The sequence below is a fragment of the Acomys minous genome (assembly GCF_964271855.1).
Source record: "Acomys minous genome assembly, chromosome: 3".
In the NCBI taxonomy this organism is placed as follows: Eukaryota; Metazoa; Chordata; class Mammalia; order Rodentia; family Muridae; genus Acomys; species Acomys minous.
Genome location: NC_140485.1, coordinates 61,808,842 through 61,836,450, shown reverse-complemented (window position 1 = coordinate 61,836,450; position 27,609 = coordinate 61,808,842). Strand labels below are relative to the sequence as shown.

Here is a 27,609-nt window from a genome sequence, read left to right as displayed (position 1 = left end):
GCTGAAGTCACATACACAAATGAGGTTTTGCTTGTCTAGATTTCCCTCCTGGACAGGAGCCACATGCAGAAGGCTGCAGGGATGCTAGGGGACCTCACCAAGCAGGACACATTCACTGTGGGGAGGAAATGGTGAGGGCAGGTAAGCTCTTGGTGGGCTGGCCCCAAGAGTGAGACGTTGTACAGTAGGGGTCCCCTCACCCTGAGGCCTGAGGGAGCGCTCTTCCTCAGTAAGGCATCGGATATTGTGCACACAAGCGTCATGGGACATCTTAGTGACAGCAAACTCAGATGTCTCTCTTCTCTGAGAGAGGAGTTGGTTTCAGGTCAACCCTTCCTGGCGAAGTGGGTCTCCCAGGAATGTTCTGGCAGAGCGGATCTGCAGAGCTCCAGGCTCAGGGGCAGCGGGGCACACACTTAAAACATCGTGTGTATAGACAGACATGAGGGCCTGAACTCCAGAAGACTTTCAAGTGCTGTGTACAAGGTATGGCCTCTTGTCTCGTTTACTTGTTGGGTTTCTGCAGAAAATGAAAACACCTCAGGGATGGGAGGGTGAGATGGGGGTTGCTCCCTGAGTTCCTGCAGAGTCACATGAAGAAGGGTCCTCTGCCCCTAATAAACCAAATCCATAGAGATCACACTACACACACACACACACACACACACACACACACACACACACACACACCTCTCTTTTCCTCTTGTATCCACATAAGACAGAACAGCAAGCCCCCTAGGAATCCCATCATACCCCGGGAAATGAGGCCTCCCAACCAACCCCCACAAAGAAGTAAAAAAAACAGACAAGTGATCAGATCAAAACCAACTGTTTCCGGGTTGAAGGGGATGGTGCCAGGGAAGGGAGAAGGAAAGTCATTCTGGAGGCTGATGTACGGGCTGGTGTTGGTGGTCGTTTTTTCTAACCCTTTTGGGCTTCCTGGGGGAACACTTGGGCTTGTCCCTTTCAATCTTGGGTTGACTGTTAACTGGCTTCTTGAAGTGAAAATCAATATGGAGGGGAAATAGAGGGTCTGAGGTCACACAGCTAACACCCTGGGCCTTTCCCACTTGCCGCTGTAGCACTGCACACACCCCAGCCTCGGATTGCTGGACTCCAGGCCTCTTCTGCAAGAAGTGAGCCGCTGAACCCCCAGCACCGAATGCAGGGAGTCGCTTTAGCTTTGGGGGCACACCTTGCCCCCTCCCCTGAACCTTCATAGCTTTTGTGTTTTAAAGAGGAAGAAAAAAAAATAAGATTCCTTCAGTAACAGTTTATTTTCATATTGGGAAAGGCATCTGGAACTGGGTGCCTCTATGGGGGCGGTCCTGACTCAGCTGTAACCCAGAGGGACACATGGGTCCCCTTCGGCAGGGAATGTGTAATTGTCCACAGCCTGTCTGAACAGAAACGTCTATCGGCTGGCAGGCGCGTGGACCTGGGGGCCCTGGCCTTCCTGCATGGGGGTGGGAGGATGGGGGAGTGGGGGGGAGGTATCCGCTTGCAGGTGCGTGGACCTGGGGGGCCCAGCCTTCCTGCACAGGGGTGGGGGGGCCTCTGAGACCCATGGGGACACCCCCGACGCTCTGTTTAGACTGCAACTCTTGATATTTCTCCTTCAAGTCTCAACACACTCTCTAGAAGTTTCCATCAAACAAGCACTGATATATTATATTAAAAAATAGTGCAAAATCTCAACATTTATATAAATAGCTCTAAACCCCTGCTTTGTAGGTTTTTTTTTTTTCTTTACAAGGTAATACACACTTTCGGAGTTGGCACTCAAAAAATTGCCATTTTTTTTTCTCTTCTAGTTCAGAAAACAACTTTTTTTTTTTAATAGGCCTCTTCTAATACAAAAATACTCCTGCTCTCCCACATACAGTGTCTCTTATTTTATATATATTTATATATATAATATTGCAGATCTTAAACAAAGGTTTTTGTGCAAATATGTCTTTAAAGTTAAGTGAAACCATCATAAACAAAAGAAATTAAGCATTCACGCACGGAGCTCAACTAAGAACAATGGAGGAAAAAAAAAAGACTAGTGGATGATTTTCTCTTTTGCCTTCAAGACACGGCTCAACAAAGAAACGTGGTTTTTTTTGTTTTGTTTTGTTTTTTTGTTTTGCAAGCTTTCTGAGCTTTTGCATTCAGACCACACAGAACATGTAAATATTTATACACAGGAAGGATAACTGACACATGCCATATGGCCTGCGTGTCCCCTACCTTCCTTCCTCTCTTCTCTCGTAAGAAGTGCGGAGTGTTTTTTTGTTTTTTGTTTTTTTTTGCGGTTTTGCCTACTGGTGCCCCTAGGCCCCACTCCTAGAGGGGGTGGCCTTTCTGTTTCTCTTTTTCCTTGTTCTCCAGGGGGGCAATGTGAGGGTGATGGAGCCGGGTCCCCTCTAGCAGGGAGGGTGGCCCGTTACTTTGCTGGTGCTGGAAGGAGGACCCTGGGTAGTGACCGATGACCTCATTGTAGGTGGGAGGCGGCCCCTCCATGCGCCCACCACTGCTATAGCAGGTAGCGCTGATGCCCGAGTTACTGCTGGGGGGACAGGGGCCTCCCAGCATGGTGCTGTCCATAAGGTCGCTGTCGAAGATGGTCCGGTTGGGGGGTGCACGCACAGACTCGCGGTTCAGTTCCAGCTGTTGCTCAGGGTCCCGTAGCTGGAGGGTGCAGGGGCCCTGGTAGGGTGGGGGCTCCTCCCCGTCGGACAGTGAGATGGTAGGTGGCAGGGCGATCTCATGCTGCAGGTAGGGGTACGTGGGCTGGAAACGGCTCCGCTGGACGAAGGGGGGCACAGCCAGGCGGTCAGTGGGCCGAGGTGGGGCATAGACCTGTGGCTGCAGAGGACAGGGTAGGGTCATGGAGGGAAGGCAGGCTCAGATTGGGTCCCCCAGATTCAGAGACTGAGCTGTGTGGGGTCAGGAGGGGCTGCCCCAGGTAAACCCCAGGAAACAGAGCTGGCTGGAGATGCTGCTGTGGAGGCTCCCCCGAGTCAGGGAGTGTGTGTGTGATCCTGGACAAGGCCCAGCCACTGAGAGCAGGGGGTACCGCAGGAGGAAAGGTGGAGTTTGGTCTTACCTCTGCCATTCCGCCTGACACTGTACTCTCTGAGGGCCAGAGGCATCCTTCCTGTAGGGTAGAAAGGGATATGGAGTCAGAGCTGGTGACGTAAGTTTCCGCCTATCCCAGATGCAATCTTTTCACCCTGGTGTGAAGTCTTGGGCCCTATCCATTTCTCGTCCTCCGCCCTTGCCACATCTGTGTGTGTCAAAGACATTGACTGGCCTTGTTTGCTGCTCCCTCAAGGCTCCTGCTGCTGTCCTGTCAGGCTTTCCAAAGCACATATCTGATCTCTCAAAGCCTGCAGGCAGCTTCCCTGGGCACTAGAGCAGACCCCTAACTGGCTTATCAGGAAGCCCAGCATGGTCTACCTGCCTCCGCCTTCTCTGCCTCGTAGGCTCGCTCTCTGCATGACCGTGCCCAAAATGTTTTACCCTTGACCTCGCAGGTTTAGCACCTGAACATGTGGACACATACACTTGGCTAAAGAAGGCAGTGAATTTAATGTTGACTCGTCACAATCAGCTGACCCCTCTCTCTCCCACAGAAGCCACGTCTGACAGGTCTCAGCACACTAAGCGTGGCCACAGGGCCTTTGGACTGGCCACTCCACCGCGGCTAGTTTCCTGTTGGTATTCAGTGCCTGTGTGCCAATAGACTTTATCGCTTAGAAACTCAGACATCTTTATCAATAAGCAGACATGCAGTCGTTTGTGGGATGACTATCACTCAGGAGGATCATGTCCTCAGCTGTGGGGTCCCAAGAGGAAAGCAAACTCTCCCAGGAAAGAGGATTTCCTTGCTAGGGCCAGTAGCTCTGAGCTACCCTGAACTGCCCTAGTGTAGCCACAGGCTTGCCGAAAAGCTGTGTTAATTTTGTCTTGTTATGTACCTACAGGAGCAATACACTTGGACATTCAAAGCCTACAATTTGGTCAGGTACCAACATCCTGTCACCACAATCCAGGTAAAGAAAGACACATCCTCCCATCACTCTAAAATTGTTCTGGGCAGCCCCGGCTATGAAGTTTGAGGAAGAAGTCCCGCCAGGTGCTGGAGCAGCCTGCAGTTCGCCCATTGGCCACTAGGCGGAGATTCTTCATCTGCAGGTGGAGATTATCTCTGCATAATGGTCCAGGCTGCCTTTAAATTATACAAGCCAGACCCACAGGTGTCTCCTGCCAGCTCTCCCCGCTGTCCTCATGCCACCCACTGGAGCCTCTCTTAGTTCTCTCTCCCCTACACAGCCACCCAGTCTACCTTGCCTGGGCACTTCTGCCTGCTGGCCGGTGTAGGACTGAGCTGGCCTCCAGCCCTGCCTTGCAGGTAAATCAAGTATACACTGGCTTCTGGAAGGGAGGCAGCTGGGCATGCAAGGAGCCTCAAACAGGCTTCATATGCTGCACCCCCCCGCCCCCCCCCGGGTCCTGCCTACTCTGGCTCTGCCCCCTCCCACGGGGCCCACTTCTTCCTACTCACACCCTCCCCCAAATCTGCTTAGATTCTTTAGAATCTAGCCCCTCCCCCCCACCACCACCCCAGCAAACCTTGAAGCCTTCACACGTGGTCCCGTGTCTAAAGCATGCACAATGCATGCACGACTCCCCTGCCTCCGATCCCAGCTGTCCCAGTGAACATTTACTGTCAGTTTGACATGACCCAGAGACATGTCCTAGAAGAGGGAATCTCAACCGAAGAACTGCCTGAATCAGACTGGCCTATTGCCGCCCGTTGGGGAGATGCTGTTTCTGCTGATGATTGATAAGGAAGGCTCAGCCCACTGTGGGCGGCACCACCCTTGGGCAGCCTGGCCTGAGCTACATAAGAAAGCTGGCTGAGCGTGAAGACGACAAGCAACGCTCTGCCACTTTCTGCCCCAGGTCCCCCGCTAACGTCCCTCAGTGATAAACTGACCTGGAAGTGTAAGCTGGGTATAAATAACCCCCCTTCCTCACCAAAGCTGCCTTTGTTCATGACGCTTTAGCACAGCCCCGGGCAAGTGAACTACAACACTAGCCCCTCCTCTTCTACACACAGTCTCATCTTTGCTCAGAATACCCAGTCTGCATGCCTCATTCTCCCTGCAGAGCTGCAGCTGTGCCGGAAGGGACTACCACATCCCCCTATGCCTAGCGTCTAGTGTGGTTCATAGCACGTGCTTAGGCTACAACGGCCTATCACTTAGCCTTCATTTAGTGTACCTTAGCCCTGGAGTTTCAGGCAGCCACTGTTGGGAAGTGGAGGACAGGAATCAATCCTGTAGCCAATGCTGCCAGCCACAGACGGCAGTGGGGACAGCCCCTCTCTCCCTTCGTATGGCACTGTGTCCCTTGACCCTACCGATGACGTTGAGGCTCCTCCTTGCTCTGTCCACACTGCCTCAGGTGCTGGCCCCTGTCATGGGATCACTTCTCAGTTGAAATGCCTGAGCTCCCCGTGGCTTCTCTACAGCCCCTCCCTCTGGACCTCCCCCGAAGCAGGAGCCTGCCAACCATTTCCACAACATGAACTCTCCCCACAGCATGAGCTCTCAAAGAATAACCAGAAACCTTATACCAGAAAAAAAACAAAAACAAAAAACTCCAAAAAGTTTCTGCTTTGCTAAACCCTAATCCTCACAAACACTAACAGGCATGGTTGTATGCCAATAAAACTTTATTTATAAGCCCAGGCATACAGCTCTTGGGCCAACCAATTTGTTGAGGCCTGATAATGCCCACCTGGCTTCAACTCCAGATTACAGCTACTACTTGGGAAATCCCTTGCTTGGAAAATCCCTTCCGGCTGCTTCCATACAGGGCTCTGCTTGTCCTCTCAACTCCATAGTGACAATCATTCCCTCCTCATGCCCAAGTGGCCACCATCAAATTCTGTAAAGCAAACCTCTAGAGGTGGGAAGCTGGGACCCACCCTGCCCCAGGCTGAGAAAGGTCTGATGGATCCAGGCCCTGGCTCCCATTCTGGCTAACCTGGGCATCTGGTTTTACTACGGTTTTGCCTTTAGGGCCTCAGAACTCGGACTCTTGGCAGGCTGTGTTCCCATGGGTACTAGAAGGCCTAGGCCAAGCGTTGATCCGAAGAAGATAAAGCATGACCCTATCCCAGGCCCCAGCTAAGCTCCTGGTCAGAGGTGACCTTGTTGACAGGCCATATTCCCCCAAGGAGCCACTAATGGGTGATACAGCCAGTCCAACAGCAACAGTCGCAGACGCAGGCTGTGAGGGGTGGACAGGAAGTCAAGGCAGGGACCAAGCGCCTGAAGTTAGTGGATGCTTAGGAGAGGGCATGTGGGTCCTTCCCTGCACCTGACCTCCCATCAATCACTTTTCTTACTGTTTATCACAGGGAAAATGTATCTCAGAGAGACAGAGAGAGAGAGAGAGAGAGAGACAAGAGAGAGGAGAAAGACAGAGAGAGACAGAGAGACAGAAAGATGAGAGACACAGAGAGACACACAGAGAGGAGCGAGAGAGACAGAGAGACAGACAAGAGAGGCGAGAGAGACAGAGATGAGAGAGAGAGAGAGAGAGAGAGAGAGAGAGAGAGAGAGAGAGAGAGAGAGAGAGAGAACACCAAGGGGAGGGTGAGAGCTGGCTTCACCCTGGCAGGCTCTCACCTGCTCTTCCTGTTCCGGGTCTGGGGAGAGGTGATCTTCCCAAAGGCAGGTGTGCTGAGGTGGAACTGTGGCTTATTCATATACAGGTAGAACTCTCACCCCAGTTCCCAGAGACATCTAAAGGGCCAGGCCTGGATGGGCAGGTAAGCCTAGTGTGACACACTGAGCCCAGGCAGACAACAGCTGTATCTAGGTCTCTCTGGGAGGCCTCAAGGCCTGGAGACACCTCAAAACACGCTATGTCGGAAAGAGAGGGAGTCCCAGGGCAGCTGTCACCTCCTGCTCCAGGCCTCCCCTGGGCTCCCTGTTTATCCAGCCAGGTGGCACAGGAGAGACAGCAAAGGAGACGCTCTCTTTGAAGCTCAGTGTCTGAGGAGGAGGGCCAGAATCGTGTCTGTCTCAGCAGCTGAGCGCAGGTGCCCATATAGAAAGAGTTGCTCTCCCGCTGCCATCTGTACCCAGAGCCTCTGTCTTTTCGTCTACTCTTGGCTAACCACACCGGTGCCACAATGGGCAGTGAGACCTCCACACGACGACAACAGCACCCACGAGAGCTGTCTGCCTCAGGCAAGTGCTCCACCTCTATGAGCCCTAGTTTCTTCTCTGTGAAGGAGTAAGCTGGTGCTGTGTGGAGAACACTTGCCAGGTAGCTGGCAGTGCCTGTTGCTAGGTAACGGAGATAACAAATGAGCCAGGTGCGCCAGGGCATGGCAGGCAGGATTCCTATAAAGCAGGTGCCGGCTTTGCCCTCAGGATGTGTCTTGGGCTTCAGTCAGGAGTGCCTGTGCCTGTGTCACGGCTCTTGCCCTGATGAACTGGTGACGCACTGAAACTGAGCCTGACGCAAGCAGAGACGCCCAAACCTGCCAGGAACAGCTCTGCTTCTCGGGCAACGGCCAGCTCTGTCTTGGCTTAGCCCTTATACTCTAGCTGCCTCTGCCAGCTTGGGACATCCCCCAAAACCGGGCACTGTGCCCAGCGTGCCCATCCTCCTAGCCTCCCTGCACCTGCTGAGCCACGCTAGAGGCGGACTGCCTCCTAGGGCTGCACATGTGCTTGTGCTAGCTCCCTCCTGCCATTGCCTGCCTGTCAGGAGAGTGGCTTGCTATCCCGCACTGTGAGCCACAGAGAGACTATGTCTTCCTTCACCCCACTGAGGGCAGGATAGAGCTCCCCAAGGGGGCCTGATGTACACAGTCAGGAGGGGCTAGTCCCACCTACACCTTGACTCTGGAATCCTGAGTTGGGTTCCCAGGAAGTCCCCAATGCTCACAGTGCTAACACATCAAACCATAAGCTTATAATGTCAGCCGGGGAACCCTCTGGCACGTTGGTTGGTCCTCAGGGACACAGATGGCAGTTTTAGGTTCCTCAGGGGTACCAAGACCAGTTTTGCTCAAGGCTTTCATTTGCACATTTGTGTGTGTATGTATGTGTGTGTGTGTGTGCGTGCATATACACTTGCTTGCTTGCACTAAGTTACTTTAGGTGACTGCTCTTGGGATGTAAATGACCTGGGACTAGTCACACAGTCTCACGTAGGCTAACACGGGGCCCAGCACACATGGGAACACTTGCATCTTGGGCTCTGAGGATGGCTGAGCCCCAGGACACTGAACTCCGATGCCAAGGCTAGCTGTATTTGGCCCTCCCTCCCTCTTTGAGAGTGTCATGTCTCCAACTGTGAGGCTGGACCTCAGAGATGCTTATCCCCAAAGTTGGAAGCCCTCTGTGTGGAGGCCCTGCCTGTATGACTCTTGCTACTCACAGTCCTAGGATGGAGCTCCTGCCTGTTGTCTTCTGTGTCCAGGCAGCTTGGGCACACAGGGAGCATTCAGCAGAGAGGTGGCGGGTGAGGCAGCTGGTGGATGAGGTTGCCTTCCAGCCAGAGATGGCTAGCTTACTATGTCAAGCCTGGATTACCCAGGAGGTGCCCTTGCTGGCTCATACACCTGAGGAGCCAGAAGAGACTGGGACCCTGGGAGAGGACTCCCGGGTGTCCTATTGCTTCCAGGGCACGTGAACTACATGGCCCAAGTGCTGGTGGCACGTTGGCAAGAGGGTAGCACTGCCACTTCCTTCTATCTAGGTCACAGCCCAAGACTGGGGACATCTTTCCCACACCTCTGTCCTGGTGGGCACCGGGTTAAGCACCAGCTGCTGTCTCATTGCTTTGTCTCATGTAGCTTCTCAATGGCCTTAGGAGGCATGACGTGCCACCGCATGCCCTAGCCGTCTCCCCTGAACTGCCCTCCTGACTCCCAGCTCCCCCAACGCGATGCCCACTCAGCCTGTAGCAGTAGAGATTAGCACAGTGGGGCTCGTTGGAGAGGCTCCTCGGCACCCACAGAGTCACACCTGAGGCCTGGGTTCCCTCTGGAAAGACAGCAGAAACTTCTCTGCTGCTGTTGTTGGGGGGGGGGCGGGGCGCAGAGCCCAGCACATCCTCACTTCTGCCCTGAAAGTGCAAATTCCCAGCTTTCCTACAGCTAAAAACTCAATGTGCCTCTGGGCCTCCCGAACCTCAGAGCATCAGTTCCTGTTTTGCTGACTGGGGGGAGGGGGGCCAGAGGGACTGGGGGGCGGGGAGGGAAAGCCACAGGCTTCCAGGACTACGTGTCACACATGTTCAGTCAGAGTATAGCATGGAGCTGGAAACCTGGTCTGCAGCCCCAACGGTCACTCACCGAGGACAGTCCGTCGTCTCTCCTCCTGGCCTGGCTGTGTCGGCTGATGAAGGAGCGGGCTGACAGCTTGTAGTGGCTCAGCAGGCACGTAATCATCACCACCATCACCATCATCACGACCACAATGACCACTATCTGCACGAACTCCAGCTCCGCTGTGGGGCAGAGGGACACGTGAGACTTCAGGGCCGGCCTCCAAAAGCTCCCATCTACAGAACCTACAGGGGTGGGGTGGGGTGGGGTGAGGGTGGGGTAAGGGCTCAGCTCAGAGACCCGGACGCGGCCCAGCTCCAACCACGGGCATGCATGAAGACCCAGTCTCGGCCCTCAGAGATGCCAAGCATGGCTGGGCTCTCAGAGAGGAACTTGTGTTTTGTATCCCTGTGGCCAGGGTCCTTTCACTTGTGACTCCTGGAGAAGGGCAGTGGTGGGAGAAGGAGGGGGCTCATATGGGCTGGAGTGGGCTGTAGACAGAGGTAATACACGGGCATGCGTGTACGTAAGACCAGCCCAGTGCAGGGCTCCCCGTTATCCTAACACTCACACACCCCAGCAAGCGATGTTTCAACTTTCCTACGCCCCAAACAACGGCCCAACTGATGTTCTACTCCCCAGCCCTCCCTCACACCAGCAACACTCGATCCTGCCTACCAACAACATTGCAGCCCGCCTGTATATCCCCAAAAGAACATCCCAGTACCCCTACACACCCCAACTCCCCAATAGCATCCCAGCCCTCCTACACATCCCCCCAAACAGCCCAACTGTCCAACCCTTCTTCATTCGCCAAACAGCCCTGTGCTCCTATCTCAACACTCTCACACACTAACACCCAAACCCTCCTATACACCCCAAAATAACAGCCATACACCCCAGTGTTCGTCGCATAACTTTCCAACCCTCCCACTCTGCAGAACAACAGCTTGAAATACATACATCCTGTATACCCCAACACCCTCATGTTGGGGCCGACACTCTTAAATCTCAAACACCCCAAAGCCCTTCTACACCCCCTCAAAACAGCCCCACCATTCCTACATACCTCAGCACTTCCACATGCACCCCTGAAATCACTCTCAATACTGACACTCCCCCAAATACCTCAGCAAGCAACAGGACTAACCTGCGACATACCTCAGACACCCCAGGAAACACAAGCCAACTCACAAGCACACACACAGACATACCACAAAAGCAAATGTGCACATGTGTGTGGGGGGTGCGCACACACACACACACACACACACACACACACACACACACACACACACACACACACAGAGCCACACTGATAATGTATTAGAACACACACCTTACAGGCACAAAAGCTTAGACTCACCACACAGGGTCATGGTTAGAGGCCCCTCCTAGTGACAGACTCAGACACAAGCCAGGTGCTGCACAGGTTGTGATTTTCATTTGTTTCAGTCTACACTCCCCCCCCCCCCACAGGCACCTCGTTTTCGGTTTTGGTTTATTTCTCTCCTAGAAGCAGGAAAAGCCTTCGAGTGCTTGGAAGGGAAGGCGCTATTTTGATACTGTGTAAGCGGGTGGTTCAGCTGACTCTAGGTGGCCGAGGCGCAGCAGCTGGCCGCAGCTGGTGCCAGTAGAGACCCCAGCAACAGGCAGGATGTCAGAGGCCATGCAAGGTACTGGACTGAGCAGGCAGAGGGACAGCAGCCTTGCCGGAGGTGGAGGGAGGCACAGTGTGATGAGCACCCCCAGGCCTTGGGGGAAGATCTGCTCACAGGGCCCCCAAGGCTACAAGTTCAGTTGCAAGGTGGTTGACTCAGCTCTGTGCTTACCAGTGACAGGAACTCAAGAGGGCCTGAAAGCCACCCTGGGCCCAAACCTCAAACCTAAGCAGGACTGACCCTGTCTGGCTACCGCCATGGTTTCCTCAGTGCCTTGGACAGGACAGCACACCCAAGATGGGCGCTTTACTGTGATGACTCAGCAGAAGCTCACAGAGCCTCTCGCCCCCACCTCACTGTCCCAGGAGATCCCTCAGCCCCAGCCAGTCTCTGCAATGCCCTCCTCTCCGGCTCCCCACAGGTCCCTCACACCACTGGGCCTCTGCGTGTGCTACAGCCACACTCAGGCAGGGCCCACTATGCTACCAAAATCTCGGCCTGCAGGACTCATCTCCCACAGCAGAATGGCCCCATCAAGTCCTGTGAGACGTGCAGTGTCCTTCCCCTGACATAAGTGCTTTCTCAGAAGGGAGGATCACAACGTCTAAGGCCCCAAGCGTGGGCTGCAATTGGGAGTTTCTGAACCAGGCCCACCTCACCCTGGAGGAGCCAGGCTAGGACAGCGCAGAAGTGACGAGCTACAGGGCTCTGTTGAGAGTCACCTATGGGACCCCTTCTACTGGGGACTCAAGCACCATATACACAGAACCTGAGTGGGGTCAGGGTGAGGTCAAGATGAGGTCGCTGCAGCCATGCTTGCTCCCGTCTCCCCGGGAGAGGCGGGTCCAGGGCTGGACAGCTTGCCCTGAATGTGCCAGGCACTCAAGTCTGGCTGTCGGGAGCCAGGATAAAGCCCTGCATTCAAGGAACACAGGGCAGGCTTTGTGCAACACCCACACTCCTCCAAAGGGCCCGCAACTCCGTCCAGCTCAACTCTGCACTCCTCGCCCTGGCCTGAGACACCCCCTCGGGCTTTCTCTGGGGCTTCTGCCCACATCAGGCCTAAAGGGAGGAGGAGATGTAGGCGGCCTTTGTTCCTGTCCTCTGGCAGCCAGAGGGACTGACTGGAGAGGCTGCCACACTCCTCCTGAGGGTGGTCTGGGGCCCTGGGAAGGCTGGCGAGACAGGAGCTGAGGCAGCCAGGAATGGCAGAAGCTGACAGGATGTGGGGACAACAGGCAACAGTCCTGCAGGCCCAGATGCCGTTGACAAGTCTGGGTTCCTGTGTCCAGAAAGTGGGAAAATTGCTTCCCCCAAGTGAGGGGAGGAGTCTGTACACACAAATTTGGCAACGGGGTTCCACAACTACCAACTTTTGCAAGACAAAGGCCCAGAAAACTTATAAGCCAGGAAAAGGATTCAAAATGAGAAACAGACTCCACAGAGTTATATAGCAAAGGCTTTGTGTTGAACATGGCTGACCATTGACCAGGACAGGAAATGCCCACAGCACTGCTCTTGTAGGGGTCTGCAGGGTGCCCAACATCCACTGAAGCAGAGGAGGGTAGTACAGTAACAAGAGAGGCTACAAAAGACTCCCAGTACCTCCAAGGCAGACAGACACACGGACAATCTGGAGGACAGCTTCCTCCGTATTTCACACAGGCCAGGTACAGCTGGACCCACCCCAGGCAAGCCTGGGCGGACAGGCAAAGCCAGTGTACAGACCACGTAGCCCGCAGCAGAGCTGAGAATGCTTGTGAGAAAAATATAGGTTTAAAGTGAAGTGAAGCCAGGCTCACAGTTCATGTCTGTCATCCCCTTATCTGGGAGGGTAAGGCAGGAGAGCTGTTGCCAGGTCAAGGGGCAGCCTGATCTATACAATGGTCCATGAGGTGAGACCTTTTCAATAAATAAGGAGTCCAGTGACATCCTAGCAGTTATCAAGCCTGTGCCAAGAAGGGAGCCGTTCTGTGTGGCAAGACGGGAGAGTGCCATGGCTGGTCCCTAGCGATGATGGCCATGAGAACCTGTCTCAAAACAACGCAAGGTGGGTGTAGCGGCACACACCTTAAAATGCCAGCATGGGGCAGAGCTTGCATTTGTGCCAAGGAGGTGGCAAGTCAGTTTCGGGCTGTTAAGGATAAGGTGACATCCCTGTCATCGTCTTTTGGGGCCTGCTCTTGAGACGGCACTGGGTTTGAATCCCAACCTGCCACTCCTTCCCTTTGCAGATTGGTGTGTGTGTGTGTGTGTGTGTGTGTGTGTCAGGATAGACATGCTGCCCTGCCCCCAGGCCTCCAGTTAAGAGTGGAGTGCAATTTGGGGCTGGAGGGCTGGGCAAATCCACCTGGCTCCCTCTAGCCACGGTGAGGGTTTTCCTAGACCAGATCATCCCCACTCCCACCCCCACCCCCACAAAGCCTGTGCCTCAGGGGACGGCAGCAGCGTCCTCCTTGGTTAACAAGCAGCCTGCACCAGGCCCTGTCTGGCCTCCTGGCCGCACACGGAGGAATTAGGAATTGGCACTGTCTGAAATTTATGAAAATCTAATCTCGTTAGGCCTGCCTGGTGGAGACTCGGCAGGCGGCCTCACTGTCATTCTGAGGAGCCCTAGTCGCTGGGGTTCCGGCCACTCCAGCAACATCCCTCCCCCACTGCCTCTTGTATTTGAACATGAACTGGCTCCCCCATGCCCTTGAATTCAAGTAAAATTAGACCAGACGTCAAAGGAATAACTTTGTCATCTCGGGTGCCATTTCAAACACCCCCGAGGGCGCATTTATTTCCTAGCGTAAGAACTTTTATGATTTTTTTTAAAAATTTGCTTTTCCTCTGAAGGATTGAGGAACGAGCAGCAGGTGGTGCTGATGTTTCTGGTTTTTAGGACAGACAGACAGGTTTTCAGAGAGCTGCCAGCTTCTGCTAGGTACCTAGCTCTGGCCAGGTGACTTTGAAAGACTAGGTGAGACTTCCCACGGCCCTGTACCTCCAGTCACTGCTACCCTGAAAGCAAAGGGAGACCTGTCTCATGAGGGTTAGGAAGGGCCCTTCCATTTTTGGTAGTTTTGTCTGTTTGGGGGTTTTATTTTGTTTTTATGTTTTCCTTTCATGACAGGATGTCACTCAGGCTGTCTTGAAACTCACTATGTAGACCAGGCTAGCCTCCAAATTCACAGAAATTACCCTGCTTCTGCTTCCCAAGTACTGGGGCCAATGGCTATGTTATGCCCGGCTTGTTTTGAGGCAGGTTTTTTTTTTTTTTTAAAGATTTATTTACTTTATTTATTGCATATAAGTGCTTTCAGACGAGGGCAGCAGATCTCATTATAGATGGTTGTGAACCACCATGTAGTTGCTGGGAATCGAACTCAGGACCTCTGGAAGAGTAGGTGGCGCTCTTAACCACTGAGCCATCTCTCCAGCCCCTTGAGGCAGTTGTTTATGTAGCCAAGGCTAGCCTCAAACTCAGTACACAGCCAAGGTTAGTTTTGAACTTCTGATAACCTGCCTCTACCTCCCACTGAGATGGCAGACATGAAGCCAGGCATAGGGAATGAGGTCCATACCCCAAGGTCTCAGGTTCTAATCCTAGCCCTGTCACTTATTATGCAGGGGGAAGTGGCAATCTCAGTGGATGATATTCAAAGATTGCTCTGGGAGTTACTCTCACATCCACTCCAGCCGACACTCAGCCCCAGGGCTCTGTCCTCTGATGACTGTTCCTCATGGCAGCCACCATGTCCCAACCAGGACCCTCACTGCCTCTAGGAATGTTTGGGGTTTTTTATTTCCTTGACACTCACATGCTTGTCCCCACAGTCCTTCCTGGTCTTTGCTCTAGCACCAGCTCCAGCACCAGTGGAATTTGTCCCTGGGGCACACTGTCCAAAACAGTCCTAGGACCCCATCCTTTAGTTTATTTCTGTAGCATTCATCCAGAATTCTCTATATAACCCAACAGTTCACGCCTTGCACCTGTCTCTAGGACATTGGTCTGAGCTTATCTACACTCTGTGGTGTCCTCAATATTCAGTAGAGTGCATATAACATGGGGATCAGCAGGTACATGCAAGATGACAACCATAAGGACCCAGAGCAAACTTTGCCCCACCCAGGAAAGGGTATGTCTCTTCCATAAGAACACTTCTATATATGACAGTTACGAACATATACAATTATTATATTTTTAGTAATATTTATAGTAAAAAAAAACTGGGTGGAATTAAGAAACATGTCCATTTCCAGAGCAACCGAACTTGTAACAAGACAAGACACTCAGGGAGTTTCTCTGCTGAGACTATCACTCACCATGTGTGACAAGGACTTTCGGGGGCACTGTCTGGGATTGGAGGTGGGAGCACAGGCTAGCCACTGCACTGTGTATACCCTCCACGAGGCAGGGAGGGGTACTAGGCATTCCCCAGGTTCCACGAGACAGTCAGCTCACCATTCCTTTAGGCCTTTAGGCCTTTCCTCTTTATGCGGAAGAGGAAGAGGACCCGTGGCCACACCCACATCACCAGCTGTGACAGCCTATGGCCCATGGCCTCTCCTCAACATCAGGACTCCAGAGACAAAGGTGCTCTCTCTGGGCCTTCACATACTGTGTAGCAATGAGGATGAGGAGGCCCCCCAGGAGCACTTCTTCCCCACCATATTTCTCATGGTCGGGGACCCACCTGGCCTCCTCATAGCTCAGCACTGTTTCCTCCGTGTGCATGCGTGCGTGTGTGCGTGCGTGCGTGCGTCTGTGTATCCACCCACCCATCCATCCTCATCCACCTATTCACCCATGAATCCATGTTTACATCTGTCTATCGTCCAACCATCCACCTAGGCAGGGCCTCACCCATTCTCCATCCACCTTCTTCTCCTTGCTGGGATCAAGACTGACACTCTGGGCCCTAAGAAGCCCTGTTAGATCCCTGCACACATCAAGGCTCAGTGTGCTCATCAAGCTCCCAGAGTTGACTGGAGAGCGTTGGGCTACCTCTTCCCTGGGCAGGAACAGGGTCAGGCACCGCCCCCCCCCCAAGCCAACTGTGCAGGCTCCGCAGGGGTCTCCCCACTGAAGGAGGGACAGGCACTGAGGAGCTGAGGTGGCGGTCTCAGCCCACTACCAGCACCAGCCAGGTTTTTGCGTGCTTCTCCCCTGGTTTGCTGCCTTGAGCTGGCTTGGCAGAGGACTGCCAGGTGGGGGTGGGCTGGCTTCTCCCTGCTCATAGCAGAGAGAGAAACTGCAGACCACAGTTCCACCTCCAGGCTAAGCTGTTGTGGCCACACAGGAGGCCAGCACTGAGCACCACGCACTGAGCCATCATGCCCGTGCAGGGCCTGTGAAATACGGAGTCCCAGGAAGGTGGCAGGCCTGTCTAATCACTTGAGAGCCTCGTGATTAAACGCTGCTTCAATAAGGGAAGGCAAAGCCGCACCTTTTTATCTTCCTCGCTATTACCCAAATGGTAAGAAATAATGGGCCTTTTCTCTATTGTCACCAGCATCGAACATCTTTTAAACACCCGCTGTCAGCACAGTCAATCCTGTTCGTGAGTTATTGGCAGGGCAGAGAGAATTCACAGTGAGAGAGCGCTTCCATCCATGTGACTGGGGCCGTACCCAAGAAGATATTTAAAATAAGTCAGATGGAGCCAGTTTATTGAGCAAAGGTAGTAGGAGGACCCAGGACGGGAGCCTGTCTGCAGGTAGCAGTGTGGATGGCCACTGCTTTGGAAGAGCGTGCCGGTAGTGACTTAAAATCAAGCGTGCTGCTGGGTGCGGTGACTGCATGCTTGCAATCCCAGCACTCCGGGAGGCAGAGGCAGGAGGATCTTTGTGAGTTTGAGGCCAGCCTAGGTCTACAGAACCTAGGCCAGGCCAGCCAAGACTACACAGAGAAACCCTGTTTGGAAAAAAAAAAATTTAAAAACCAAGCATGCTGGTAACCTTTCAACCCTGCAATTCTAACTTCCAGAGTTGCAGGTGACAGATTTAACATCAGCGTGCCCTGCTGACAGCATACATGGGTGTGTGGGGGTGCGGTGGGGGGGAGCCCCACTGCGTAGAGCATTTCTGAAATGGACAGCTAGAAGTCCCAACGTCACCCAACCAACCTGATATATGTCATTACAGGAGTCAGCGCTGTCAAAAGACGATCTCTGTCACTCAGCCTCGGTGTGAGAAATGTCTGGGGCTCTGCAGTCCCCACTGTGGGACGGCTCTGTATATTTAGGGGTGCTCAGCAGGTTTCCTGAGCTGTACAGTCTACTCCTTTGTAAAATCTGGATGTCGTTCCAGATGTTTTCCTATGTGCCCTGGGCAAAGGTCACTCTGGCTGAGAGCTGATGGCTCACAGGCCTGCTGCCAAGGGAAGGAGTCAGTTAGGGTCCGACAGGAAGAAAGGGACACACAACAGAGACCCATTTCATAGAAAATGGGGGAAAAAAACAAAGAAACAACAACAACAAAACAAAAACCAAATTGAAAATGATGACGTCTGAAAGAACAAGACTGTATTTTTATCTTGTGTATTTCTCTGTTGTTTGCATTAGTGTATGTAGTACACACACCACACACACACACACACACACACGCTCACACGTGAGTGCAAGTAATCTTGAATCTAGGTGTCCGACTTTTTATGTCAGGTCCTCATTCTTAACGCCTATCGTTTGCCTTATTTATTTTTTTACCTTTTGAGACAGGGTCTCACTACATAGATCAGGCTGGCCTCAAACTTACAGAGATCCACTTGCCTCCTAAATGCTGGGATTCAAGGCCTGAGCCACCATGCCCGTCTACGGTCATCATCTTAAGAGATCTTAACGACATACTCAAAAGACCCCTTGCACGAACTCCACGTCTGTTTGCATGTGAGGAGTTTCTGAGCGTTGGCCAACACCGCGCGGCATGCCCTTGCACCCTGGGAGGTGCCTGTGTTCCCTGGAAACCAGCATGTATTTCCCTCAATTACTAATCTTCAAGGGCCTGGTATTTCCCAACAGGAGTCAGGACTTCAGCACCCAGGAGAAGGGAAGTGAACTGGGGCTCTGTTTCCAAGGCTCTGGGACAAAAGGCTCTGAAGCCGGGGCACAATGCAGTGGGCATTGAGCCTCTTCTCAATGGCCCTTCATTCAGCACTAGGGCCCTCACTGACGCCTGCCGCGTGCTGAGGAGCCAAGGGTCAGCTAGGAGGAGTCTCAGAGCTCGCCCAGGGACCCAGGGGCCCGGGGATAGGGACTGCTCTGCCTTTCAGGCCCAGGGAGGGGTGGCCGCTATGCTTGGCCCTGCCTGGGACAGAGGAGGGAGGCTGGGGTGGGGCGGCGATGAGGGCCTGCCTGCGTCTCAAGCCTAGATCTCTCCCGGTGGCCAAGTGCCTGATATTGCGGTGTGCAGGCTCCTTCTCTGTGCCTTAGTTTCCACTTTGGGAAAAGCAGAAACCCCCAAGCTCTTTCTCTGTGAGGCTACAGCGCTGATGGAGTCAACAAGTATATAAGTGCAATGTGGGACTGAAGGGCAGCTCCACAGTTAAGGTTACAAACAGTGCTGCTCTCGCAGGGGACCCCAAGTTCCACTCCCAGTACTCACTTAGGCAGGCTCACAACTACCTGTAACTCCAGCTCCAGGGGACCTGACACCCTCTTTTGATCTCCCAGGGTATTCACACACATATACACAGACATACACGCACAGAGGGAGGAACCAACCTCTTTTTAAGTGCAAGGAACGGAGCACATAAAGTCAGCTGCCCTTAGTGAGGACCACTGGGAAGGCAGGCCTACCATACCTGCCCAGTGTCTGCCTAGTGAGGGCAGGCCCTTGAGGGCCACTATTTACCACCTGTGACCTCTCTCGTGCAGCCTGAGCTACCCCTCCCTGCTGACCCTCTCGCCCTGTACTGGAAGCCATCTACCTCCCTGTTTTGTTTTGTTTTCCTGGCAACTTTAAGCTCTTCCGTGAAGGGCTTGATTCTGCAAACACCACCTGGTCCCATCTGCTAGGTCGTCTAAGAAAATGGTTGAGTCAAGAGCGACAGCCTCTCGGCCTGTCTGGTGGACTCTGTCAGATGTAGCCCAGTCCAGAAGGCACCCACAGTTGGCATGAGCATGGCCTCCTACCTATCACCCCTCAAAGCCCAGCACCAAAGAGTTGCCACCTATAACCACCAGGGTGCAACACCAGGCCATTGCAGAGAGACTCTCAAGAGTTCCGTTGCCAGTCTCTCCTCGGGGTTGGTGTACAGTGGTGTTCATACAGCAAGGACGCCTGCAGTGTAGCCACACGTGGCCAGTCAAGCAGCAAGGACCTCACAGGCCACACCCCTGTCCTAACTTGACGCTGCTTTTCTCTCTGTGAGAGCGTGACTGGCTGCCTCACCTTCAAGGGCTTGTTTTCCCCAGTGTAAGACACCTTCCACCCTTGACCCTCTTTTAGGAGAAAGTTTGATTGCATTTCATTTATTTGGTGGCTGTGGCACGGTGCATACCAGAGGACACCTGCAGTAGTTCTTGGGAAGTTCTTGGGAAGAAAGGACGTGACCCCCGCTTCTGGTCTCCATAGCACTGCATGCAAATAAAGCCATGCCTACGCACAGGCAGAATACTCACACATACAAAATAAAGGCAAGTATTTTAAAATTTAACACAATGCAGCCCAATCTGATACGTGCTGAAGAATGGTGGTAAGGAAATATTAAGTCTTGGTTTTCCATAATTAAGCTAAGGTCTTTGTTTTCCATAATTAAGCCATCCTCTTTCAATCAGAGCAGAAAACAGCTATGTTCAGCAAAGCACTGCAATCCATGACATACGAGATAGTCTCAGAACTGAGCTGAGGCACTTCGAGGCAGCGTCTGTCCACTGGCGACATGTGGTGTGTGATGGATGGCATGCCCAGTGCGAAGAGCACATGTTCCGTGTTCGGAGTCACAGCTGGGGTAAGGCTGAGCGAGGCAACTCGGACCGGCAACCGTGAGCAACACCCGAGACTTCTTACAACTTGACGGCGTCACATTTTGCTTTCGGCGCATTCGGAAACCTGTGCCCGTGGCCAGATTCTTCACAACCCCGAAATCCAGTTATGCAGCCCCAGATGGGGTGACGGCCCACAGTTTACAAAGCTGGGGCTTCCCAGCCTCCAGGCCCCACGACCAAATGGTGCTACCCTCATTCAGTAGGCGTGAGAATCCCACAGGGGGGAAAAAAAAAACGGATTGCATGCTGCCTCGCTCACAAAAAACTTACAGGACACAGCTTATTGCTAGGAAAGGAGACCGAGGATCGTCACACAATCCTGCATCTTTCTAACATTTGTACACGTGTGTCCACCCCCTGCCCCAGTGTGCAACTTTATTTGGAGCTTCTAGTGTTCCGGGGAGGGGGGGGGGCTGATCTACCTAACAGGCTTAGCACCTTCACAGAGATCCCAGGGGACTCAGCTCTTCTTTCCTTGCCTCTCATCTGTGCACACCACAGAAAAGTGAGGACATAGGTATAGAACAAGCCAGAAGGCAGCCCTCACCTAGCCCCAATGTGCCAGTGTCCCAGTTGTAAGCGCCTCTGTTCCCAATAGCTCAAGAAGATACTTGTCTGCTGTCTGAGTCACAGTCCCCTGGGTATTGCTCTAGTGGCCCGAGGTGACTGGTACAGACAGAAAGTCAGCCTTTGGCTGAGCTGCGGATGTAGGAGCCTCTACACTGGGAGGTGGACTGATGCAAGTTAGTGGCTCCTCTTGGGGGACAGGGGATGTCAGCAACCGACTTCCTGCATGCACGGACACAAAGAACTATGCCACATGAGTGACTTTTTGCTGTTGACGGGTCTTACCTTGGAGCCCTGACTGCGCCACAGACTCATCTGAGTCGCGCTGACCTGCTGCCAGGCCCCAGAGCATGGTGACTCAAAGTTTCGAGCCCCTACCCCCCCACCCCCAGAATGCCCCACTTCTGCTTAGACTTATTTGGACATACAGTCAGTGATCTAGAATCTTTTTACAGCTACTGACAACATGCAGAGTCGAACAGGCAGGTGCAGGGGGCACTGTCATTTCACAATTGTCCCTGCAGCTCTCCAGGACAGGCCTTTAAGTCTGAGACTTAAAGATCTATAGTGATTTCTCACACAGTTTAATGGGTAGGGATGGACATCCCCTCCACAGGGGACACAGGGACCCGGTGATGCAGGCAGACGCTCTATAGGTGGGTAAGACAAGGCTTATTGGTGCCTGCAGGAAGTGGCCTCAGTGATAACTCGCGGGACAGCCTCTCCCCTGGCTTTCCCACCTCAGTCTCTAGAAGTAGTAGCCGGAGGGCAGAGGCCCCAGTTCAAGGGGCTTATGGCAATGAAAGGCCAGATCATGGTGACACATGTCCTCAGGATAACCTGCTGAGCCAGTCTGAGGAAGAGCCTGGGGCCTAGATTAGCCCTTTCAGGCTGTTTGGCAGTTATGTAAGCAGGGTCCCCTGGAAAAAGTGTTCCCTATATTACGGCTAGCCATCAAGGAGATGAGTGAGTGGTGCTACATACAGGAAGAGGCATGGCTGGGCTGGTGGCCTCAGATACCAGCCACAGATCACATGGGAGGGTTTCCGGAGTCTGTGGGTCCGTCCCTCCCTCCCAGAGGCTGCTCTGCCCACTTAGCTCTGTCTGGCCCCGTGGGGCCCTCCCCAACACCTCCAACTGTCTATGTCGCTTCCTGTTCCTTTCCACTCACCGTGCAAAGCAAACCCCAAGGAGGCAGTGCAGTTCCCCAGCTGCCCCAACTGAGTTTCCTAGAGCAGGCTCTTTCTTCTAGCCCCAGCTGCTGCTTCCTTACCAGGGAACCCCCCTAAGTAAAAAGCCTCCATCCCAGGAAGGGCAAGGAAGGCTCTGATAGCGTCGCCAAGGAAAGCAGGGGGGGGGGGGGGCTCAGAGAAGCCTTGCTTCTGAGCCCTGAGGCTGTGGGGGGAGGGGGCAGTGAGCAGTGCTAGCAGGTGGCCCAGCTCTGGGTTCAAACGCAGACATGGGTATCACCCACCCCAGGAACTGTGGGTAGCCACTGAATGGCTTGACTGGCCCAGAGGGGGCATAATGTGACAAAGATGTCAGCCACATGTTTATAAATGACCTGCTGTGGCTGGTGCAGGCAAATGCAGGTAAATGGAAAGCAAGGAAGAAAAAGTGACAGAAACCAAGAACTAAAACATTCCATCTCAGGACAGACCCACAGGGGCCCAGCAGTGGCCGCAAATGCTGAGGCAGCCCTTCCTGAACTCAGAACTCAGAGCTGCTCATCCAATCACAATCGCCCTATGCCCTAGTCGTGGCTTAGGGATCAGGAGGGGCCGAGGCCACAGAGACTGTCTGATCAACCCTCACAGGGTTTATCTACAAGTCTTTGTCATCCTGCTTTCTCTGTTGCACCTCCCACTTCCTGCTCTCTCGCCGCCCCCTCCCTCCACTGTTCTGACCCCAGCACTACAGGGGTTTGTTGATGACTCCTCAGAGCACAGTAAAACCCTGCAAGGCTTGCCTCTTTCCTCTCACTGCACTTCTCAGATCCTCTACTGCTTGCATTTTCCAGCCCTCATAGCGTGGTCGTTGCCCTGACCCCCCGGAGACCTTTATATGTGGTTTTGCCTGCTAAGAGCACCCTCACTAGGTCTCTCATCCCAGCTAAATCTCACCCCTTTGAATCAGTATAAGGTCTGTTTTGGTTAGGAAGGGCTTCACAATGTCGACTCTGGAGCTTCTCAGTCTCTAAACTCCCTCCTTCCTGGTCCTAATAGCAGCTGAGTCTCTTGGCTTGCAAGGAGGACTGCCAAATAGCCTGAGAGCAGCCAGCACAGAGGGAGGTTCAGGCAACAGCTCACCAGGAGCCGGCCAGGAGAATGCTCTTTATCCACCTGCCTGCCAGGTTACTGGTGTTTGTAATATCACCTGCTGGGAGGCACTTTGGGAGGGCCCCTATCGGTTTCACACATACTGTACCCACCGTGCTAAGCATCAAAGGCCACACAGAGTGCCACTTGACATTCGAAGGGTTCCACCTCCAAAGTCCACGCACCAGAAGCCCAGAAGGGCATGGGTTGGAGAAGGTAAGGGTCTTTCTAAAGCAAAGAACTCCTGGCCACTGATCCCAGCAGACAGCAGCTTCCATTCACCCCAAACCCTGGGCCAACTAAATAATCACCGAAGCTGTATCTGAAGCTGGCACTGAGGTCCCTTCAACAGGGTGGGGTCAGATAAGTGTCCTAGAGTCACACCCTGGAATACTACTTGGCAATTAAAAGGAACCAGCTACAGCTCTGCCTGGCAACCTGGGTACATTTCAGGGAATTGCTGAGTGAAAAAAGAAATCTCAGAAAGCTATACACCATTATGATCCCATTTATATAACATTCCTGAAGTGACAAAATTATAGAGATGGAGAGCAGATTAGACGTTGTCAGGAGAGGAGGAGGTGGCTATAAAGGGAAGGACGCTGAATCTCGTGGATGGGACTGTTGGGGGCTCAGCTGTGGAGGTCACACAAATCCACATGAGATTAAAGGGCACAGGATGAACATGCAGGCCTCAAAGGTCAGCTTCTCAGTGGAGAGCTGCAATGGTGGGCCCTGGCCTCAGTGCTGTAATCACAGAAAGTGCTGGAAGCGAGGTGCCATGGCCATCTCAAAGATTTTGGGGGTTCCCCCCTAAGTGAATGGTCTAGGAAGGCACTGCCCCTCCATGTCACTGGGACCACCCTGCAGAGGGCATCCCCCTGGGGCACAACCCAGACAACCCTCAGGATAGCGCTGTGCTACCGGAAGAGAACAAATGGCAAACTGAAGCCCCTTCCCCAACCCCAGCCTCTCTCTCCCTCTCTCTCCCTCCCTCCCTTTTCTCATCTCATTCTCAACCCCTGGGTCCCAGCTTCTACTCTTCCCAATCTCCAGTTTCTTCCTACTCTGTACCCCAGCCTCCCCCTCTTTCCACCCCAGCCCTCACCCCCCGCAGCCCCCACCCCCGCCCCTGCCATCTGGCTGCTGCCGTCAACCACATGGAACCAGCCCCCGGCTGCCACCCCTTCAAGTAGAAGTCTGGCTCCCAGTTTTGAAGATTTCATTCTAAACACGCATTTAAAATTTAGAAACGGAGAGAAAATCCCAAGTCACCTGGAGGTGGTGGCTCCTGTTATCTCCCTCATGAGAAAAGACCCTTCAAAGTCATTCCTAAAGGTGAACAGCAGCCTGGGGAGGGAGAAGAGTGTGTGCCTCCCCAAGCCATTGCACCCCGGATGCAACCAAGTACTCTCAGAGCCAAAGCTAAGCATCAGTGCATCAGCCGCGCAAAGTACTTCCTGATGTGTCCAGTGTTCGTGGGCTCTAAGCTGCACCAGTTACAGCACCGTGTGGCAAAATGTACAAAGTGGCACAATGAACTATCAGTGTAGCCCCAGCACAAGCAGCAACCCAAGTGACTCAGAGAGCCCTTGCACACCCTCCAGGGACAGATTCCAAGGCATCTCTCAGGACAGGCTCCAGCTGTGTGAGCGAGCGAGCACTGGGGAGAGAGAAGGGCGTCCGCACTGGGAGTCATCAGGGTGGCCTCTCCGGGCTGGTGAAAGATGAGGCCGAATGGGAAGCGAACTGACTTCAGACTAGACGTGCAAATGACCTGAGGCAGGAGCGCTGGTCTCATCTAAGGAAAAGAAGGCGGTTGCTCCTGCGCCTGGGATGAGACTGCAGTTGCTGAGGGGTCGGCAGTTGCTGAGGGGTCGGGGAGACAGCATCAGGGCGTCCCAGCGGGAAGTGGCAGTCCCAAGGCACAGGCAGCACAGACAGTGGAGCTAGAAACCAGCAAGGGCTTTGCAATGTGAGCCTGAGTCTCGCTTACAGCTCAACACTGCTAGAAGTCCCACATCCAAAGCCAACCCCCACCCCCCTCGGATGACTGCTGCAGCCTGGCTGGGCCCCATCAGGCTCCTCTTCCTCCAGCTCAAATATAAGAGGAAACGCTGTGACCAGCTGGCATTAGGCAGCTCCAAAATCCTTCCGAGATCTCAGGTAAGTACACGCTTCCGCTATGCCCGGAGTCTCTGGAGTCAGAGGATATCAGGAGGCCAGAGAAGAGAAGGGCTCAGCAGGCAGAGCCGGATCTTAGATACAGGATGCCCATGCTGGGATCCACGCTTGCACATAGCACAGAATCTGGCTCATACCAGGGAACCCAGGTAGGGCTTCTGCTCAGAAGATGCCAGTGCAAGACACTGCACCCGGCACTGCCAGTCTCTGGGCAACTCCTCCTTAAGACCTGCGCTGGACAGACAGGGACCAGCTGGGCAGATGTTAACCACTCCACCCGCATCTAGAGACTGCCTCAGACGAACTCCAAATTCCCATGCTCTTAAGACACTCTGTGCTTTACAAAGGAGGGTCCTCTCTAAGCTGACACAGCCAGTTGAGGCTTGGGCACTGTCACAAGAGCGTCAAGAGACTCCCTCGCTTGTGGCATCTCCCTCGGTGGGAGACTCTTCCCTAGATCTTGCCACGCCAGCTGCTACCTACCCTGACATTGCTTCCTCATCCCTCACTCCTACCCACAACTACTTCATGAGTTGTATGACCTTCAATCATCAGAGCATCCAAGACTTTCCTCTACCTCCAGGTCTTAGCTGCTTAGGGACAAGGCTCCTTCACCACCAGCCCATTGCCAGCCCCTTAAGCAGCACCCAGGGGTTCACTTAATCAACAAGCAAACAATGCAATGGCCCAGTCTCCCAATGCCACCCTCTTTCCTTTCCCTGGCACGCAGACACCCACGGCCAGGCATGGTTAGGCAGAAGCAGAGGTTCCGGTGTTACAAGGGTGATGCTTGGCCATCAGACCACCGTGGGACCTCAGGCATGCCACCCTGGCTGTTCTCACAGGAAGAGGGAAGCACCAGCCACATCCCCTCCCAACCTCAGCACAGTCTGAACTAGGGTGGTTCAGACCTGTATCTCTCCTGGATGATGAGAGCAGGATGCTTGCTAAGTTGTTTGCCCCAAGATCGACTTCCAGCTGACACCCCACGACCCAGAAAATGAAAGGATTGAGGGGTGTGGCCCATGTTGATTTCTGAGATGTTCTCAAAGCAGCCCCCGCCTCCCCACCATCTAGAGCCCAGGTCCCCAAACCAACACACCCCATCCCGGAGGAAGGCAGGCTCAATGGAGCTATAAATACTTCAGCTAAAGCTGCTGGGGAGTCGGGCTTTCTGCATGAGCAGGCTCCGCTGGAAAGGGAGGCGGCTCGCCAGATTTGTTCCGAATTATGAAAATAGATGTTGTCTCCCCGCCACATCTGTTTTGCCTGACACATGAGCAGCAATTCGCCTCCTAAATACGGCAGTGCCCAGAGCCAGCTCCAGTTCTCAACTACAGAGGGAGAAGGGGGAGGGAGGGGAGAAGGAGGGGGGGGGAAAGCCCAGTCATCTCAGACTTTACCCCAACTCCTCTCCTGGGTGTCTGTGCTGTGAGCGGCCTTCAGCTCTCCTTGAACAAGGAGAGACTGCAAGTTACAGTGAGCAGGGGTCCCTTGCCACTTAGAAAGAGGTCACTAGACATGATTATTATTTTAAAAATGCAAAAAAAACAAAACAAAACAATAATAACAAGAATCCCTCCAACCTCCCAACTCTAGGGGAGAGCACATGACATTTTAAAACATTTTACTCATTTTATTGGGGGTGGGGGGAGCTGCAATGGCACGCATGCAGGTGGAGGTCAAAAGACAACTGAGAGTCAGTCCTCTTTTCACCTGTGTGTCCTGAGACGGTGTCAAACTTGGCGATGTGTCTTTACCTGCTGAAATGTCTTGCCCGCCTGAGGGTGCGTTTTTGTTTGTTTGTTTGTTTGTTTTGATGTGGTGAGCAAGGCCAATTTAGGGAGAGACAAGGCACACTATCCCACGATGGCTCGGTGACCCGTCACTGTCATCCTGCCCTACTCATCCCTTTAGGACAGACCCAATCACGGCACAGCTATGGCTGCCAATGGAGGACCTAGAACTTCATGTGTGGCCCAGCTTCTCGTGGCGGCACATGCCCACGGGTGTCCTGGGAAGCAGGGACAGAGTGAGGGCACACGCATACTTTACAGACTAGCAGGTTTGCTGTCTGTCTCTCCTGAGTTGTTCCTTAAGTCTCTTCCCCTCAGATACCTCCTTTTGGAGTTTTCGCCCTAAGGACCAGGAGAAAAAACTCAGTGACATCTCTATGGCAAGCCCATCCTCAGTGCTGCTTGGGAGTCTACTGGCCTTTGGGCTGGGGGAATGAGGAAAGAGAGGAGGAGGAGGAGGAGGAGGAGGAAGAGGAGGAAGAGGAGGAGGAGGAAGAGGAGGAGGAGGAAGGGCCTCAGCTGTGACAAGCATGCTGGAGCTGCTCACCCCCTCCCCCAAGTCACACTCACACCTGGACAGTGAGCAACTGCCTGCTGCCTGAGATCCTGAGTATTGGGGTACATATGGAGGGCTCAGGCCCAAAGGGGACCACTGTCTTCATGTGGTAGAAAGAAGATCAGCCCAGGGGGACCCCTGGAGACATCTGATGAGTCAAAAACCCTTATCCCTTCCCACTTTGTATGTCCCCCAACTGTGTA

The 27,609-nt window shown here is 53.5% G+C and overlaps 1 protein-coding gene across 2 annotated transcripts in view; it reads right to left on the bottom strand.

Annotated features, from left to right (window-relative positions):
• Nucleotides 1-2,270: 2,270 nt before the first annotated feature.
• Nucleotides 2,271-27,609, bottom strand: part of PMEPA1 (prostate transmembrane protein, androgen induced 1) — a 49,219-nt gene continuing 23,880 nt past the window's right edge. Inside the window, exons 1-4 of one of the 2 annotated variants that reach the window (XM_084774879.1) lie at nt 10,719-10,825; nt 9,380-9,534; nt 3,095-3,145; nt 2,271-2,853 (exon numbers count right to left, since the gene is read on the bottom strand). In XM_084774879.1, coding sequence (XP_084631005.1) covers nt 2,332-2,853; nt 3,095-3,145; nt 9,380-9,534; nt 10,719-10,731 — 741 coding nt within the window. In that variant the 5' untranslated portion in view covers nt 10,732-10,825 and the 3' untranslated portion in view covers nt 2,271-2,331. Of the gene's footprint in view, nt 2,854-3,094; nt 3,146-9,379; nt 9,535-10,718; nt 10,826-27,609 lie in introns of those variants that run through there. The other variant, XM_084774878.1, reaches the window with a different exon arrangement.